The 18,398-nt window shown below is 41.6% G+C and overlaps 1 protein-coding gene across 2 annotated transcripts in view; it reads left to right on the forward strand.

Moving 5' to 3' along the window:
• The window catches only part of ZFAND3 (zinc finger AN1-type containing 3), a 127,045-nt gene that overhangs the window by 83,529 nt on the left and 25,118 nt on the right, over nucleotides 1-18,398 (forward strand). For both annotated transcript variants that reach the window (XM_081940847.1, XM_081940848.1), the window contains exons 5-6: nucleotides 3,867-3,932; nucleotides 13,593-13,763. In XM_081940847.1, the coding sequence (XP_081796973.1) occupies nucleotides 3,867-3,932; nucleotides 13,593-13,763 (237 nt within the window). The remainder of the gene's footprint in view (nucleotides 1-3,866; nucleotides 3,933-13,592; nucleotides 13,764-18,398) is intronic.

Below are 18,398 nucleotides of genomic sequence, written 5' to 3' on the forward strand. Positions count from 1 at the left end.
GATTAAATTACTAATGTGCACCAAAGACAAATTCCATGTGTGTCCAATCACACTTGGCCAATAAAGAATTCTATTCTATTCTATTCTAAGAACTATATTTGTGTAGAATATCTAGAGGCTCTTAACCACAGTAAGAAATCTTCATGTTTGTCACCTATCACTTCTTGCTTCAAATTTAACCTTTTTCTTGAATACAGATTTTTCTGGTACAGAATCCCACATCAGAATTTTCTGAATTTGTGTTGATGTTGGTACAGGAATAATGCTAGGGATTCTGCTCTGAATCATCACAATCTAAAGCTTTTCATAAATAGTTTTTACGTATGTTAGTAAAGGACATAAAAATGATTAATTGCATGTTTGAGGTACAAGTGTTGCTATTATAGCAACACTTGTATTTACTATGTTTTATTTTTCATTGAAATACCCAGTACTTTATTAGAATATAGAATTTGGATGTTTGCATGGCTAATCCTGCAGAGGTAAAATCTTCAAGATTATGATAAGATGAAATTGACAAAGTAGTTAATAAAGGATGATGTGTTCCTAATTAATCCATTGTGCCTATAGTTGAAAATTAATTGTGTTATGCAAATGTCATCTTAATTAAGGCAGAATATGAGAGTACAATAAATCTTTTGCAAAAAAAACTTTAGTTATGTTGGCAACAGTAGGTTGATAGGTTAGTGCTTTTCAGCCTACCAAAATCTCAATTTTTCAGTGATGCCTAAGATGATTTACTTCTTGCTATAAAATTAGGTTTTACAGCAGGCATTCAGAAATGCCATTCTCCCAACAACATCCACAATCTGAGTTCTGTAACTATGTCAGCATACAGATGATTGGTGTATACATTGTATTTTCAACTATATTCTCAGCCTGATCCTGAACCATAGTTTCACCACAGTGAGAGGCGTAAAAATAGATTATATATTTGTGTTTATATCAAAATGGAATTTATAACTCCCAGCTTATTTGTTCAGTATAAGATTGCCTATAATTTTGAATTATTTCCAGCTTCTCAAGGATTTTTTTTTTTTTTTGAACATGTGGGTAACTCCTATCAGAGGCTTAATCATGTTGTGATATGTGTTGATTTAGCCTTATACACTGTGGAACTTAAGAACACAATTGAGTCCGAAATTTCCATTGCTAAAAGATGCGGTTGTACAGCAAGGCATCACATGCCTGCATCGCTTAGTGACTGCAATTTTGACACTTCCAGCTTTTTCTTACCCCAGAATTATTAAGGCGAGGGGATCCCAAGTAAGGAATGGGGGCTGCCATAAAGGGACTTGGGAAGGCCCTGGGAGACCTGGTGCAGACTGTGCATGAGTTGAGGGATGCTGCAGTGCTTCGCAAAACCACTGCCAGCCCAGCAGCACTAGTGCAGGAGACTGCAACTTCCCTCACCTGGCACTCAGAAATGCCTTTTCAAATCCTACATTGCAGTCAGCCATACCATTACTGTATTTTCCAGCGTATAAGATGACTTTTTAACCCCCCAAAAAATTTTCAAAAACGGTTCGTCTTATATGCCGGGTATAAGAAAGGCCATACCAAAAAAACAAAAACAAAAGCAACACCACCAAGCAAAAAGCTGTGCCGCCACCAGTGCAGACACCTGCCTTTCAATCGATAACCTTGGCGCTCCTCGCCTGGGCATATTTTCCAAGCTATTTCCACACTCAGTTCGTTCACTGTTTCCTTTCCAAAGCTCTATTTTCCCCACCCCACCCCTAATGCGTCACAAACACCAGAACGATAGTACCTGCAGAAGCATGTACAGAGTCCCTTTTCCAGAGCCTAGACCGCTAATCTCCCTTCCCCAGGTAGACTGCTCTTGACTGGGGAGGCTCTGCTCCTCGCCCAAAGCTAACGGTCAACGCTAAAGGGTATTTTCCAGCTCACTAAGACAGAGCCTGCTTTGTCTGTTTCAAGTGCACAGATGGGAGACGGGCTGTTGTTTGCTGTGTCCTGTTCAACCTTCACCAATTCAAGGAGAGAAATTGGGGTTCTCATGACAACAAGGATGTCGGGTGGCAGACCCCTCCCTCTTCAGCCCCTCCAGCTCCCTCCCTTTCTACAAATACCTACCTGTCTTCCTTCCCTTCCCTTTCCTTCTCTCCCTATCTCTGTTCATCTATTTCTCTCTCTTTCTACATCTATATCTGTTGTGGCCCAGCCGGTGCCGCTGTCACCAGACTCCGAGAGTGATACTCCATACGAGTCAGCTCCAGAGATGTGCGATCCTGGACAGGATTCGGAGGCTGAGCAGGAATCCGAGAGTCTGGTCGGCCACCAGGTGGCGCCAGAGGCATGGAGCAGCGGTGAGAGCGAGAGGAGGAGGACTCCCGATGCCCTGCCTTGGAGCAGCGGAGAGGATAGTGACTCAGGACTTAGTAGGGCGTTTCGAGATGCCCGTTTCCGGCGCACCCACAAACGCAAGGAGCGTGGGCGTAATTATAGGCAGTAAAGAGCTCTCAGGTGCTGTTGGGAGACGCCCTTTTTAGGTTATAAAAGGGTTGACTCTGGACAGGCTCTGCGTAGCAATCAACAAAGGACTTTGGACAGCAACTCTAGTCTGGGATCCTGGCAAGCTGGATTGCTGCTTTTGTGTGTTCTGTCTTTGTGAGTTCTGTCTTGGTGGCTTGCTGCCACAAAACCTCTTGTCTGTTGGTGTAATAAACCTTGTTCCCTTGTACTGTTCCGGAGTGTGTGTGCTGTGTGGGCAACGGAGGAAGGGGGGTCAGAACATCTATCTATCTATCTATCTATCTATCTATCTATCTATCTATCTATCTATCTATCTATCTATCATTTCAAAACCAACAATCAAGAAGGGGAAAACATCTGCAATTATTCCCAAAATTCTTTTTGCACACTAAAAACAATAATAACAATAACTCATCTGGGGTCCAGTTTGGGGAAAGGGAGTGTTGGAAGGAAAAACCACCTGGTTCAGTTCCAAGCTGGGAGAAAGGCGCTGGAAACAAAATGGAGGCTGATTGGCTATTTGGTGTGCCTTGGAAGAAGGGTAGTCTTATACGGTGAGTATAGCCCAAACCCTATATTTTAACAGGAAAAGTAGGGGGTCATCTTATACACCCAGTTGCCTTATACATCGGAAAATACGGTACCTTTGCCCATAGCCCCAGTTGCCTCTATAGCCCTGCATTCCACAGACTCTGCTGCACTGAGCTGATTTTTGCTGTTTTTCTCCTGCTACTCACACATAATGAAGCAATGATAGAAAAGGAATGCCTCGGGTCCCACCAGATGAGACTGCTGAAGCAGTGGGGCTTGGAGCATGTCAGCCTTATCAGATCTTAAAGGTATCTACTTCAACATCAGCAAAGCCTGTGTATGGCATCCATTGATCTCCAAAGCAATATTAATAAAGCAAAATGGTGGTATTGATGACAGTCCCTTTTTTTAGGTTAAATGGTTAAAATTGGTGTTTTAAAATGTCATTGGATTTTCATTTGCTTTATTGGCATCCACAGTATTACATGAAAGTGCATGAATGATGTCTGCTATCTAAAAGGTTTCCTTACACTGGTAGATTAACCTTGGTAATCTAGGTTTTGGTTAACTATGAATTTTATTTACCAAATAAAAAGGAGAGGAGATGTTCAAAACCATATGGGAGTCATGAAGTTGGGGTTATCATAGGTAGATCTTAGCCAAAATAAAGTTGAAACAGAAAGGAGTGGCTAGTGGAGAAACAGAAATAGCCTTATCCCTTTCCTTTATCCATTCCCACAATACTTAAGTTGTGATTATCCAAGAAATAGTCTTTTTCTGGATAACCACTATTGAAATGCTAATACTACTGGAATTGATTTATTGATTTCTATTTCTAGGTGGGCCATGCACAGATACAGCTCATGTTTCCTTAACCACAGCAACCAAAAGATCTTGTGATTCAGGTAAATTTTATTTTTAAAAGAATATATATTATGAAAGAATCCAGGTCCCTAGGCTGTTCAACTGGCCTAGAGAAAGATCTCATTCATAAAACCCTTATTTCTCATATTGAAAGCAATCATATCTCATGTTATGTGTTTTACCATTGAACGTGAAAGTGGTGGGGGAGGGCACAATCAGCAGAAACGAATCCTGTGAGTATTCCTACAGAAGCATCAGTCAAATTCAACCAGCCCTCATTCTTCCCTCTGGAGGAAAAAATATAAAATATGGGCTTTATTAAAGCACTAATACTGTAAGTTGCATTGCAACTTCCACAATCAAAAGGAAACAAGTGCCTTTTGCTTATTTGTCTGATATTTATCTTCTCCAATGATGTAAACTGCTTGCTGGATAAAATGTTCCAGAAGTTACTTCGCATATTACTCATTAGGATATGCATCATTGGCTTCTGAATTCACCAGACAAACCATTCTTTGCAAGGTGAGGTGGAAAGCAATAATTTGTAGCGTCCTCCAATGTGGTAAAATAAATAATATGGAGTGAAGGATTAATTCCTTCATACCACATGACCTGATTTGGCAAGCCTGTAAATTGAAGGTAAAAGTGAAGTTTGAGCTGTATTCAACCCCTTGTCGCTATCTAGAATATTCATGTTGTTTTCTTCACAATACAAAAGTGGTTTACATCCTTTTGGGATGTTTTTTGATTTTTTATTTGTAAAGCCTTGCAATTTCCTATTCAAGTATTAACCAAGATCATCCCAGCATAGTTTTATAAAAATCCAAGGGATACATGAGTACAGCTGTTATGATAGATATCTTCTTTTTTAAAAAATCAGTTAGTAATCACACAGAATTACATTGCCAGCAATGTATGTATGTATGTATGTATGTATGTATGTATGTATGTATGTATGTATGTATGTATGTATGTATGTATGTAGGATGGCAGAGCCTCATTTTCTGAAAGGAGCTTGACAGGCCCAGCTGGGAAGGAGACGGGACAAAGTAGTGTTTGCACAGGGCAGGAGAAGCGTGAAGTCCTTACCTACAGGATGGCCTTCACTTAACGACCACAACCAGGACTACCAGACCCACTGTCACTAAGCACTGTGGTCATGTGATGTTTCACCTAATGACCATTTCACTTAGCAATGGAAATTCCAGTTTCCAGTTAACCCAATTATGATTGTTAAGCAAGGACTATCTACGGAAAGCACAGAAGTTATAATTCCAAAATAATTATCCTTTGTTAACTACGGGTAGTCTTCAACTTACAACCACAATTGAACCCAGAATTTATGTTGCTAAGTGAGAAATTTGTTAAGTGAATTTTGGCCAATTTGACAACTGTTCTTGCCACAGTTGTTAAGTGAATCACTATAGTTGTTAAATTAGTAAAGCTGTTGTTAAGTGAATCTGGCTTCCTCATTAATCCTGCTTGTCAGACTGTCATAAAAGTTGATCTCCTGACCCCAAAACACTGCAACCATCTTAAACACAAACCAGTTATCATATCCAAATGTAAATCATATGACCGTAGACCACTGCAGCAGTCATAAGTATGAAAAATGGTCATGTCACTTTTTTCAGTGCCTTTGTAATTGTGAATGATCACTAAATCAACTGTTGTAAGTTGAGGACTACATTGGTATTTATCTAGATTGAGGGCAGAAGCTATGATAGAACCTTTAACACTTCTGGGGGCTATGTGCTTTGAAAGTTGTGGAAAATAAATATAAGGGAAATATCAAATTTATTGGTTAGTTTATTGAAATTAACTGTATGCTTAAACTTTTCCTGTTCTCATTTTTTTATACAAAGCCAGCAAGGGAAAAAGTTCTGTTAATATTATTATTTAGATAGCCTATTTCTCTACAATAGAACTCTACAATACAACTTGCTTTTATTTTAAAAAAACACAAGTTAACTTCAAAAGAAAAGAAAAACAACAACCAAGTAAGTCTTGTTCAGTTGACATTTAAGGTGCTGTTTAAGTAACTTTTTAGTATTTGACTGATGGAGGACATTATGTTACAAATTCAGCTACCCCTGTGCCTTCACTATTAGACATGGAGTATTAGTACAATAATGTAATGTACATCATCAGTCCTGTCAGTGACAGTACCCATTAATGACACATTTTTTTCTTCCTCTGCTCAGTTCTCATTTGTACTAATGGAATGGCACATGAAGCAAAGCTGTAAATAAAAGTTATTACCTAATAGGTAGGCACTGAAGTGGAACGTACAGGAGCTGAGGCATAGAAACTGTATTACTGCTCATCAGCAATTATAAACAGGATAAAGTGTTTGGGACTTACACTGACATAGCAAAGACTATTTGATGCTAGGACATGATAATGGATCAAAGTAGCATGATGGATGTTGATGAAATTTTACTGTCCCATCTTGCTGGCTGCTTCCAATATTAGTTGTTCTTCTCTTTCTTATGTTCATATAATGGGGGCAGGGTGTGGGGGGGAGAGGCAGAAGAACTACATTTTATCCAAAAGATGGAAAGGTGGCTTATACATTGGATTAGATCACAGTACTTGTATCTTCTTTATAGCTAGAATATGCTATGTGCAGAAATCTGGATCTACATTTTTTCCCAATTGCCTTTCTATTCACCCCTCCTTCCTTTCTCTAGCAACTGCTTAAAAGGTTATTTCAGTTCACCCTAACAGATATTGAGAATGTGTGCAGTCACCTCATGTACCATTTCTGCTAATTGTAGACGTTCTGCTGACAGGCAGAGTTAATTGGATAATATGCAGGTATCACCCATGACTTTAGCTAAAGATTATGGAAGCATTATACATACAGATTCAGCAAGACTGGACAGGTTGTTTTAAAGTCAGGATTGTATGTAATTTTGAGTTTAGAAATGGAGCATATTTTAGGATGTTTGTTAGGGGATTGGATGGCTGCTCGATTCCAAAAAGAGTCTGGGAGGCTTACAGTATTTTAAAAAGTACATAATTTAGAAGAAACATGACCACCCAGACAAAACTGCATAGATAACATAGAATGAACAATACTTGGATGTTCAGAATGATTAATATGGAATCAAATAGTTCTGTAAATAAAAAAAAAATTAGAGAGAAAAGCTACAGAATCTAGAGGGTTGACACTAGGATTAGACAAACTGTCACAATATAATAAACAATGTTTATGCTTTCCAAAACGTTAATTGCAGGTGAACTAATGAGAGAAAGAGGGGGGGGGGAATCAAAGTATCAAAATAAGCTAGATGTCACAGCTCTGATTTACAATTGGTCTCGCTCCCAAGGTTCCGTGTAACTGAATGTCTGCTAAAAGGTTTGTATATAGAAGACACACACACACACACACACACAATGCTAGAAAAAGAAGGAGTATCAGAACTCTCTATTTTTCACAAGCTGGATAGTTCTCCAAAAACAAAATGGAATTAATCAAAATTTTGATATAGAAGATGCTGATAAATACATAAGCCAACAACAGCAACAACAAAATAAGCTAAATACTTTCTGGAGTTATGAAGAAAATTGTTCAGAAAACATTTCTCAAGTATATCCCTATGGGAAACACTGTTTGACTGCCAATTGGCTGCTCCATTCTAGAACCTTTAGCTCCCATGTCTCGTTACATGTCCCAGAGTATGTGCTCACCTTGTGCTACTTAGTGCACACACAGATGCAAACACAACACGAGGTCAGATATACCTACAGATGCATGAAGTTACTTCATTCAACAAAAGAAAATGCAGACTTAAGGGGGGTTCCCCTAAATCTGCACCAAAGTTAACAAGCTCAGTTCTGTAATCTTAATTAGCCAGCTTGCAGCTGCTGTCTATGACTGATAAGACTTGAATCATTTTCATCTCTAAATTGTGTGTTTCCTATATGGCTTGGGGACTTAGAGCTGCCAGCATGCTAGGAAAACAGCTTGTGCTAGCACATTGCTTTTCATGAGTACTCCCCATTGTGTGTCTCTTTCAAAATATATTTGTAATATATTATAAATACTATTGTTGGATTATATAAAGGCCCCAGTTTGTGCAAGTTGAAAGAAAAGTTTCCAGTTCCATCTCTTGAGTACAGGTTCCCCATAGGACTGTGTCTTGAGTCTGCTACTGTTCACCTTGATGACCCACAACTGCAGTGCCAAATCTACAAATCATATTGTGAAATATGCAGATGATACAGCAGTGGTGGGTATTATCCAGGATGATAATGAAGATGCTTATAGGGAAGAGGTAAAGGCTCTGGTGGACTGGTGCAATAAAAGTAACCTGGTTCTATATGTTGATAAAACAAAGGATTTTAGAAAGAACTGGCCACTGTTCCCTCTAAGGTGCGCGGCCGCGTAGCCGCGCACATGGCAAGAAAACACCGCGCAGCAGTTTCCAACTGCCGCGCAGTGATTTCTACTGTCACAGGCGCCGGAGGCTGGGGAGGTCCTTTGCAGGCGGCTAGAACTGGCAAAGGACCTCCCCGGACTTGTTTTGGTGAGCGCGGGGCGACTGACGCTAGTTCAGGAAAGCAAGCCCGGGGAGGTCCTTTGTGGGAGGCCAATTCTAGCTGCTTGCGCCCGGCGCTGCGGCTAAAATAAACCCTCAAAGCCCCTGCCGCTATCGGAATATCTGCTGCCGCCTCCTCTAACAGCACCACATTTGCTGCCCGACGCTGCGGCAGATTTCCTGACAGTGAGAAGTGAAGCCGCCAAAGCTCCCGCCGGCGCCCCGGCTTACGCCTCCCCCTCTGTTCGGAGCACCTGAGCTGAGCCCCGCGTTACCCCTGCCCCCTCCTCCTCTGCTGTGCTTTTGAGGAGCCATGAGGCCGCAGGAGCCAGTAGGAAGGCGGCGGGGGGGGGCAGGAGCAGGGGGAAAAGGCCTCATGGCTTCTCAAAAGCACGGCGGAGGGGGAGGGGGCAGCAGGGGTAACGGTGCCCAGCTCAGGTGCTCCGAGTGGAGGGGGATGCGCTGCCACTGCTGCCACGGGCGGGGGTGCCAGCGGGAGCTTTGGCGGCTTCAATCCAAATGTGGTGGTGCTGTTGGAGGAGGAGGAGGAGGCAGCTGTTATTCTGGTGGCGGCAGGGGCTCGTCGGCATCTTCAGCAGCAGCCCTGCCCCCTGTGAAAAAAACCGAAGATGGAGCAGATCCACGCAGATGACGTCGCCGCAACATGACTGGAGGAGGAATTCTGAGAGTTGAAGTCCACAAGTCTTCAAGCTGTCAGGTTTGAAGACCCTGGGTTTTTTTTCTAAAGGGTTAAGGGTGCAAGGGTGTTGCAACTTGACAGCTTTAAGACTTGCATGCTTCAATGCCAGAGTTCCTGAGCCAACATGACTGGAGGAGGAATTCTGGGAGTTGAAGTCCACAAGTCTTAAAGCTGTCAAGTTTGAAGACCCCTTGGGGTTTTTTTCCCTAAAGGGTTAGGGATGCAAGAATCTTGTAACTTGACAGCTTTAAGACTTGCGTGCTTCAAATGCCAGAGTTTCTGACCCAACATTTTGGTTGCTAAGCAGGAGCGTCGTTAAGTGATACTTTATTACACTTTTAATTAAGCGGGGACCTTGAATAAACATAACTTTGAGTTTCAAATAATACTGATTTTGTTGTTGTCTTAGGTGACACCTGTGAAAAAAATTCAGGTGCTGCTCAGGCATAAAAATGTGCCGCTCAAACACTATACTTTTCTGCTCACACTGAAAAAAAATTAGAGGGAACATTGGAACTGGCATAGTTATACTCCACAGTATCAAGGATGCAGCTATAGAGGTGGCCAACAGTATTAAGTATCTGGGGGCACAGATAATTAACAATCTGAATTGGTCTCTGCACACGTCACACTTAGTGCAAACCAGCATTTGCATTTCCTACAACACATCTTTCTTCTTCCACCCTGGACACTTTTTACAGAGGAACGACGGAGCATTTTAACAAACTGCATCACTGTTTGGTTTGGTGACAGCAGTGCCTGAGATAGAAAGTCCATACAGAGAGTGGTAAGGTCAGCCAAGAAGACTATAGGAAGCTTGCTTCCTGTTATTCAGGATACTGTTTATCAGCGCTATGTACTTAGAACTCAAAGCATTGTTACAGATCCCACACTGCTGCCACTAGCCGAACCACTAATGGCAGTAGCAGGAGGCTTCTGCATGCACAGAAGTGTCGCACGCATGCATGAGCGAACCTGTAGTAAAACCAGTAGAAACCCACCACTGCCCCATATACCCACTTTATGGTCTGTTTCTGTTGTTCCCCTCTGGGAGGAGGTTTTGAAGTATTTCTGGCAGGACTACCAGATTCTGTAACAGAATTTGTTCCCTATGCCATCCGTCTGATGAACTCGCTAGATTCGTTTTTTTCTCCATGTACATATATACATCAAAATTAGACTGTGTTGTTTCTCTGTGCCATATATGTGAGTATATGCATAATTTTGTATTCTGTCTTGATTATGTAGTGTATATTGGAGGCGGTATCCCTTTGAGAACTGTATGTAACAAAATTTCATTTTAATGTATGCCGATAAGTGTAAAGTTATTCTATTCTATTCTAAACTAACACAAACTTAATTCTCTTCTTGCTATTTATCGCAGGGCAGGGATGAATATTTCAAAGGGTGGGAGAAAAGGGTGAAAAACAAAGCCGAAATAAAATTGTAAGGCATTCATGGTCGTGATTTTTTTTCCAGTTAGCAACCATATTGCTTAGTAATTGAGTTGCAGGTCCCAATTGTGATTGCAAAACAAGGAGTACCTCTGCTTTTTTGACTATGTCCTATTATTCTAGGGCTGCCAGTAGATCAAACTTTTTGCTTCTGAATTCTAGTTTCTTTAATTACCATCAATATCTTCCGCAGTCTATACTTGCTACATAAAATTCATGATTATTTTTGATGGCTAAAATTCCTTTTTTAAAAATAGCTAAAGAACTGTGGCAGTGATGTTTGAAAGTTCATTAGTTACTGCCCTTACTGATGTTTGCACAGTCAATTGAGTTCAGAAATGGCAATCTCTCAGGCTATATGTCTTTTATAATAAAAAATATCTTGTGATATGCCTCAAATGCTGTCATGTCCAAGATTAAACCAACTGCAAGATTTTCATGGGAATGAAAAACTATAAAGATTTGTTCCTTCCCTAATAATGGATTGGGTTTTTGTGTTGTTTTGTTTTTGTCCTCTTTATTTACATATTCTCTTGTTTGTATTCTACTAGTTTTTCTGACAAGAACAATTCTTACTATTTTCTCCTTTTCAACCATCTATAAGTAGAAGAGCCTGCATCCATAATTTATTAAAATCCTTTTTTTTCCATATTGAGATTACAAGTAGTGTAACAGTGTTTCTATTTCCATACCTTGCTAGCTGATAACCCAGAGTTGCACAGGTATTTATTTATGGGGGGGAAATGTCCAGACCAAACATAATTTCTAATGTTGGATTTTCCCCCTTACCAGAGGGAAACCCCTTGTGGAGTGCAGTAGAAGCCATTTTATGGCAGTACAGTGGAAGCCATTTTAAGGCACAACAGGTTGTAGCTTAACAGAACACACACCCCGGGGGATGTTAGGGGTTTCTTATCCCCACAGTATTTTTCTCCAGAGAGTAAGTCATCTATGTACCAAGTTTGGTTGAAATTGCTCAAGACATTCCAGACTTATGCTGGGACATACACACACACAGCCATTTTTATACATATAGATGTTTTAAATTTTATATTCTCCTTTTTACCTTCAAATTACACATGGGGACACTAACAAAAAGAGAATGAAAAGAAAGGAATGGGATAAAATTTACTGCGGTATGCTCAGCGTGGCTTGACCTTATCTTGCTCAGCCGATCGCCAACATTTCTCCACCAATAACTGATCTCTTCCTCCCCCTCTGGGGTTTTGGATGAGTTTTCGAAAAACTCAAAAACTAGAAACATTTTATATCTGATAGAAATATACCAAGGCCTTGGATAACAATAGAGGCATTTTCTCTTAAAGCAGTTATGTCATAAAAAATGTACGTATGTTTATTTGTGTATTTTTATGTTTTGTCTAATTATAAAATCTCTCTTTTTTTAAAAATGAAACCAGAAGAAAGGAAAGGTTTCTTGCAAACAAGCTTCTATACATATTTAATGTTTAGGTTCTTGGTTGGAATTAGAAGAATGTTATTAATAGTTCACTCAGTAATTTTTTGCTACCATGATAGAAAAATAAAACCTTTTAATATGCAATACATTATATTATGCTGGTTCCATAAAAATTATAGCATTGAGAGAAAATTTCTCAACCTTTTATAACTTTATAAATCAGTACTTATCTACTTACAATGTGATCTGAAGTTTCTTTAACTTCTATAATACAGGACACTGTTTTAGATGTAGCCTGCTTAATCAGAATTTCTTTATCTATTAATAAGACTATAATCTGGGGCAAGTATTAAAACCATCATTTTTACCCACCTTTTTCCCTAACAATTTTGTTTATTAACATATTTTCATGTAATTCTAGTACATGCTAATTTGGGGTGTTTCTAACTAATTTTATTTCACCCAATATTTTTCTCGATATCTCTCTTAATTTTACCTATAAGGCTTGCCTCAATCTTGTTGAATGAGATACTGGAAGCTGGTAGAGTTGAGATATCTGTCATAGTAATATCTGTTTTTGCCTCTTGAAATCAGAATGAAGAAGCACCCAGTAATTCAGAGTTATTTTAGAGTAGATTTATTTCCAGTGGCAAAACTGGAGAAGCTAGAGATCCATTTAATTTAGCTTATAGAATATCATTGTAAGACTGTGTCAATCGCCTCTTCTGAACATAGACAAAAGAAACACGTCTTTAAAAAAATATGCTCACATATTCACTAAAGTAGAAATGGCAAGGTGTTTGTGAGTGAGAGAGAGAGAAAGAGAGAGAGAAGTAGAAGTAGAAGTAGTAGTAGTAAGTTTGAAAATGCTTTATTGTATACTGATTATCTACAGAATAATCATCTTTCCATCAAAGGTTAGCAAAGAAATGTGTTTTCCTGTTTATTTTCTTATTCCATAAAGAAAGAATACAAATACGGTTTTTAAAACACATAGTAATTGATGACAAGTTTTAAGGAGATCCTTTGCGCCTTTTAGAGAAATAACATCATATAGATGTTGTGTTTGGCTTTTCATGCCTTTGTATAATCATTTACATTTAGATTGTTATCCTCAAAGAAAGGAGGAAGCACAGTATGGTGCTTTCATATGTTTTTGGTTATTGGAGCTACAGCTAATGCACTGTACCCTAAAAAAATGTTCTCCTGCTTAGGCAGGAAAAGGCTGAATTTGTGTTAAATTGTTTTTTCATCAAATGCAACATTGGTTTGCATGGGGACAGTTGGTTTGTATGGGGAAATGAGATTGTATGTGAGAATCTATAAACAAAGGCTGTAGTTGTTAGATTAATGCATTTCTCTGTGTCATAATCAAGTCAGTGGCTAATTTGTTTTGCATTTGATTTCTGAACTTAGGAGACACAGAACTTACTTCTGTTTTTATGTTTCAAAAAGTGCATGCAAACCCAAATAGAAAGGAGAGTACTATTTGCATTTTTTAAGTTGTACACAATTAATGACATCTGTGGCTAAAGTAGACCTCCCACTAATGCTGCATTCCAAATGTTTCTCAAAACTAATAGAGTCACAGGTGGAGAGCGAGCCTTCTCCTGAGAAGCGGCCACGGTTACTGGAGGATGGTCACGATAGACCTGAAGAAATCAACCGTTCCAAACAGAAGAGCAGACGCAGGTGTTTCCAGTGCCAAACAAAATTGGAGCTGGTACAGCAAGAGCTGGGATCATGTCGCTGTGGTAAGGACTGATAGACAGATTTGAATTAAGATTTCTTTTAATTTCCCACCCAGTGAGGAATAATATGAGCTACATTGTAGTGGTAAAGAAATAATAGCAAAACCTACACAATAACTTTAGTAGATTAAGTAGCAATAGCACTTAGACTTATATACCACTTCAAAGTACTTTACAGCTCGCTCTAAACGGTTTACAGAGCCAGCATTTTGCTCCCAACAATCCGGGTCCTCATCCTTGGAAGGATAGAAGGCTGAGTCAACCTTGAGCTGGTGAGATTCGAACTGCCAAACTGCTGGCAGTCAGTAGAAGTAATCTATAGTACTGCATTCTAACTACTGTGGCACCAAGGCTCATCTGACAAGGTCAACCTTATTACTGCAATAATATTTTGTATGTAAAGAGGGAAATTATAGATTTATTTTACCGTGTTTCCCCGAAAATACGACATGTCCTGCTAATAAGCCCACACCTGGTTTTTGCCTGGTTTTTGAGGTGGGTGTAAATATACGCCCTTCCCCGAAAATAAGCCCAAGTGAAAGGGTGCCATGGCAAGTAAAGGAGGAAGCCCTTCCCTTCCCTAGTCACCTCAGCGCTTCTCAGCTCCTTAATCGGATCAGTTGAGCTGATCCGGCTTCCATTCAAAAAACAGCTGATTTGCGGGTGCTGCTCAGGCCGTGGCCTCCGGCAGGTGCGGCTGCCTTTGCCATTGATTATGGCCACAAAAGCAGCAGGAGGCCAATAATGCACCCGACGCTCCTCGCCCCGGCCTTCCGAAGGGTACTGTGGCAGCAGCTATCCACAATTTTTAAATCATTATTTCGTCCCGACCCACATGGCCCAGTGAGCCACGTGGATCGGGACAAAATAAGGGTAAAAAAATTGTGGATAGCTGCTGCTACAGTACCCTTCAGAAGGCTGGCTTGAGTCTCCTGCTGCAAAAGTGGCTCCGCCCGAGACTGCTTTTGGGAGAGGAGGCAAAGGGGAAGCAATCAGCTTCATCTCGCCCTTGCCCTCAACCCCCCCTTCGGCTGAGCAAAAGCAGAGAAGTGGCCCGCAGGGTTTCAGGAGCAAAGTTGAGGCTGACAGGAGTCAGGGCAGGGGGGAAAGTCCAGTGCGGCCCCAGCGCTCTTCTTTCCTTGGAAACAGAATCTTGGGAGTGGGAAACGGCATTCCCAGGAAGGGTGGGTATGTCGGTATGTGTATAAAAAACACAAAGCGAGGGAGCCAACAGCCGCGGATTAAGGAGCTTTGTGAAACGTTACGTCTACACTCAAAGTTTGGCAAGGAAGGGAGAAGAGATACTTCCCTCTCTTGGCAGTGTTTTGCTTGAAAATATATGAGAATTGGCCAAAGAGAAGGAAGAATGAGACCTGCGAGGAGATACTGCTGCCTGCAGAGGCACAAACAGAGCGAATTTCATTGAAGACTTCTCCGGCCAGCCCACAAGACTATCTGAAGGGGGAGGGGGAGGAGATTTCCTGCACGTTGGCAGCAGCGTCTTCTCACAAGGCTTCTTCTGACATCCCCAGTTGTATGGATTTCCATGCCTTCCTTTATGGGATGTTGCTTCGCCCCTGGGACATCGGGAGAAGCCCTGTAAGGAGACGCCACTGCCAATGTGCAGGAAATCCCCCCCCCCCCGCAGATCATCCTTTAAAAACGTAGTTTCACCAGGATGAAGAGGTGGCTGGAGGCGGCGTTTGCATCGGGTTGGGCTTTCTTTGCAAGGCGGACAATCTGGGGAGCAAGAGATTTAGGAAGCCTGGGCTGGCGTGTGTCCGTTTCTCCAGTGAAGCATCTGATTCATCCCCAGCGGTGAACGTTTCACCCTTTGTCATCTCTCTGCCCTGGCTTGGAAGCTGCAGAGGAAGCCTGCTATGCCCGGGGAGGGGAGGGAGAAGTGACAGCAAGAGGAGCACATCTCGCTCCACACCTCTCACTTCTCCCCCACCCCACCTGCCACCCGTCTTGCTAAAAAGATGGTGGGAAAAGGAAGCAGCCTAGATTCTGTTAGCATTGGGGCGGGGTGGGAGGAGTTGGGCTGCGAGACATGCGTCCTGCCCGAGACTTGCAGCTCCGTCGTGTTCCTTGCTGTTTTGTCCAGGGAAGTTGAACTCGCGAGATTTTTTTTTACAGGGTGCTTCCCTGTACAAAACAGTGAGAAACACGACGGAGCTGCAAGTCTTGGGTAGGACGCGTATGTCGCAGCCCAACTCCTCCCACCCCGCCCCAATGCTAACAGAATCCAGGCTGCTTCCCTTCCCCACCGTCTCTTTAGCGAGAGGGGTGGCAGGTGGGGTGGAGGAGAAGTGAGAGGTGTGGAGCAAGACCTGCCTTCTCTTGTTGTCTCTTCTCCCCCCCTCGCCGGGCATGGCAGGCTTCCTCTGCAGCTTCCAAGCCGGGGCAGAGAGGAGGCAAAACGCTCACCCCTGGGGATGAATCAGATGCTTGACTGGAGAAACGGCCCCACGCCAGCCCCGGCTTCCTAACTCTCTCACTCCCCAGATTGTCCCCCTCGCAAAGAAAGCCCAGCCTGACGCAGGGCGGTAACAGGACACATCAGAGCAGTGCCGGCCACTCGCTCGGCTGGCGCAAATAAGACCCCCACCCCACCCACCCCCGATAATAAACCCAAGGCCATATTTCGTGGGTCAAAATAAAATAAGCCCCTGGCGTATTTTCGGGGAAACACGGTACTTATGGGTTTAACTATTTAGATTTAGCAAACGATTGAAGTGCCTTATTTTGAGTGACAGTTCGGAGTATCCAATATAGATAGAGCAGTCATATGAAGCTGCCTTTTTTCCAAATCCATCGATTCTTGATCATTATTCTAACAACATCTTCCAGACTGACGTTTTCAGCCATTCTAGATATTAAATCTGGAATTTGTGAATGCAAAGCATGTATAATTCCCCTGAGCTAAAGTCTCTTCCATAAGTCTTTTGTACAGTAGTCTTAAAAATCGTATGTCCAACCGAGAGGGTCATCATACATATAAAAGTTCTACTGCATCAACCTGAGCCTCCATCTAAATATTTCTTGTAATTACTTTTCCATGAAGGACATAAATCACAGGATCTCTGTGAGGTGTTCCATGGCATCATGCTTCTTCACTGAAATGGGAACAATCAAGTACAGTGAATTATCATGAAAAGAAACTATGAGTAATTCCTACCATTGGAACTTTATATTAACTTCTTTTGTAGCAATTTGAATTCCATATTTAATTTTTTCAATATTTTTTTCATCTTGCATCTATAAGTTGTTGTACTCTCATAGAACTAAAATCAAACACCATTATTTATTCATGAAACATAATATCTATTAGTAATGCTATTCTGTATGTTCAAGATTCAAAATGACCAGACTATATATACTGTGGTTGAGAAAGTGTCACATGTATCTACACACCTGAAAGGGAAAAATAAGCTGCTTACTACATATCTAAGATTTACTACTCACAGGACTCTGTTTAAAATGTTATTCTTGGGTTTCCTCAGTAAAATACAAACTAAGACAGTAAAAACTGCTTAAACATGACTATCTGTGATATTTATTGTTATATTAGTGCATTTGTCAGAGTTTGATTAAGGGCACTTGCTGACACTGAAGCATTCTAGACATAAAATTTGTCTTCATAAAAGAAAGGTGAATATAGTTGTGCTTGAAAATATTCCAAGCCTGATAGCTTAATTAACACTGCATTTAGCTTTTGAAACAACCCAATTAGATGAAAAAATAATGCTCGTTTGCTTGGTTGATTCCAATTGCCCAGTAAAGCTGCATTGGTGCTGGAGAAGAGCCAGCAGTATTCTCTGACTGCTTTTCTCTGGGGCTGTCTCCAGAGACTACTACCGTACTATGTTGGTTGAAAGATTTTCTCAAATGGTATAATATTATAGAAGAGAGAGAGAGAGAGAGAGAGAGAGAGAGAGAGAATATTATATGAAAAGAGAACTTCAGGGGAGGGTCATTTGGAAAGAATTCCATTTTCCGGAGCGAGGGACAGGAGGCTCCAGTGGATGGTATTGACACGCCCATTTGGCCACGAGACTGGGATGAAGCTGAAGACATGCTTCTGTGCTCCACTCTTCTCCACTTCATCTCAGTCCGGCCAAATAACGAATCATATTTTAAACTACTCTTGCGATTTCTACCTCTACTGGAACCTCCTTGCCTCTGCAGCCTCTGAATCTAACTCTATGCTCTAGCCTGTAAGTAGCTCTACGTGGTTTTCCTTCCTAACCACCAGGGAGTGTTACTTTGTATCCTAGGGATCGGAGAGAGCGCTGAGGTCGTGGCGGCCATTTCCGGCTTAGCCAAACACATGGCACCGATCCCTGGGGTTTTTTGCGATCGGGAGGCTAGAGGCTAGGGATTCCCAGCCCAGAGCACACACACACCCATCGCCCTAATCAACCTTTAAACAGCTTCGGCGGCTGGATTCCAGCCGCGGCGAATACGGAGCACTGAGAAGAGCGCAAATATGTTTTTTTCAACTGTGAGTGCACTGCGGAGTGGAGGAGAGTGTGCAAAGCTACTCAGGCCAAGGCAAGCCTCGGCGGCAGCCCCCAAACACACCACTATCAGTGTTGAGGGAGGGGCTACACAGAAGGGGAGAAAGCAGCATTC

This window comes from Natrix helvetica (genome assembly GCF_964273705.1).
Source record: "Natrix helvetica genome assembly, chromosome: 2".
Lineage (NCBI taxonomy): Eukaryota > Metazoa > Chordata > Lepidosauria > Squamata > Natricidae > Natrix > Natrix helvetica.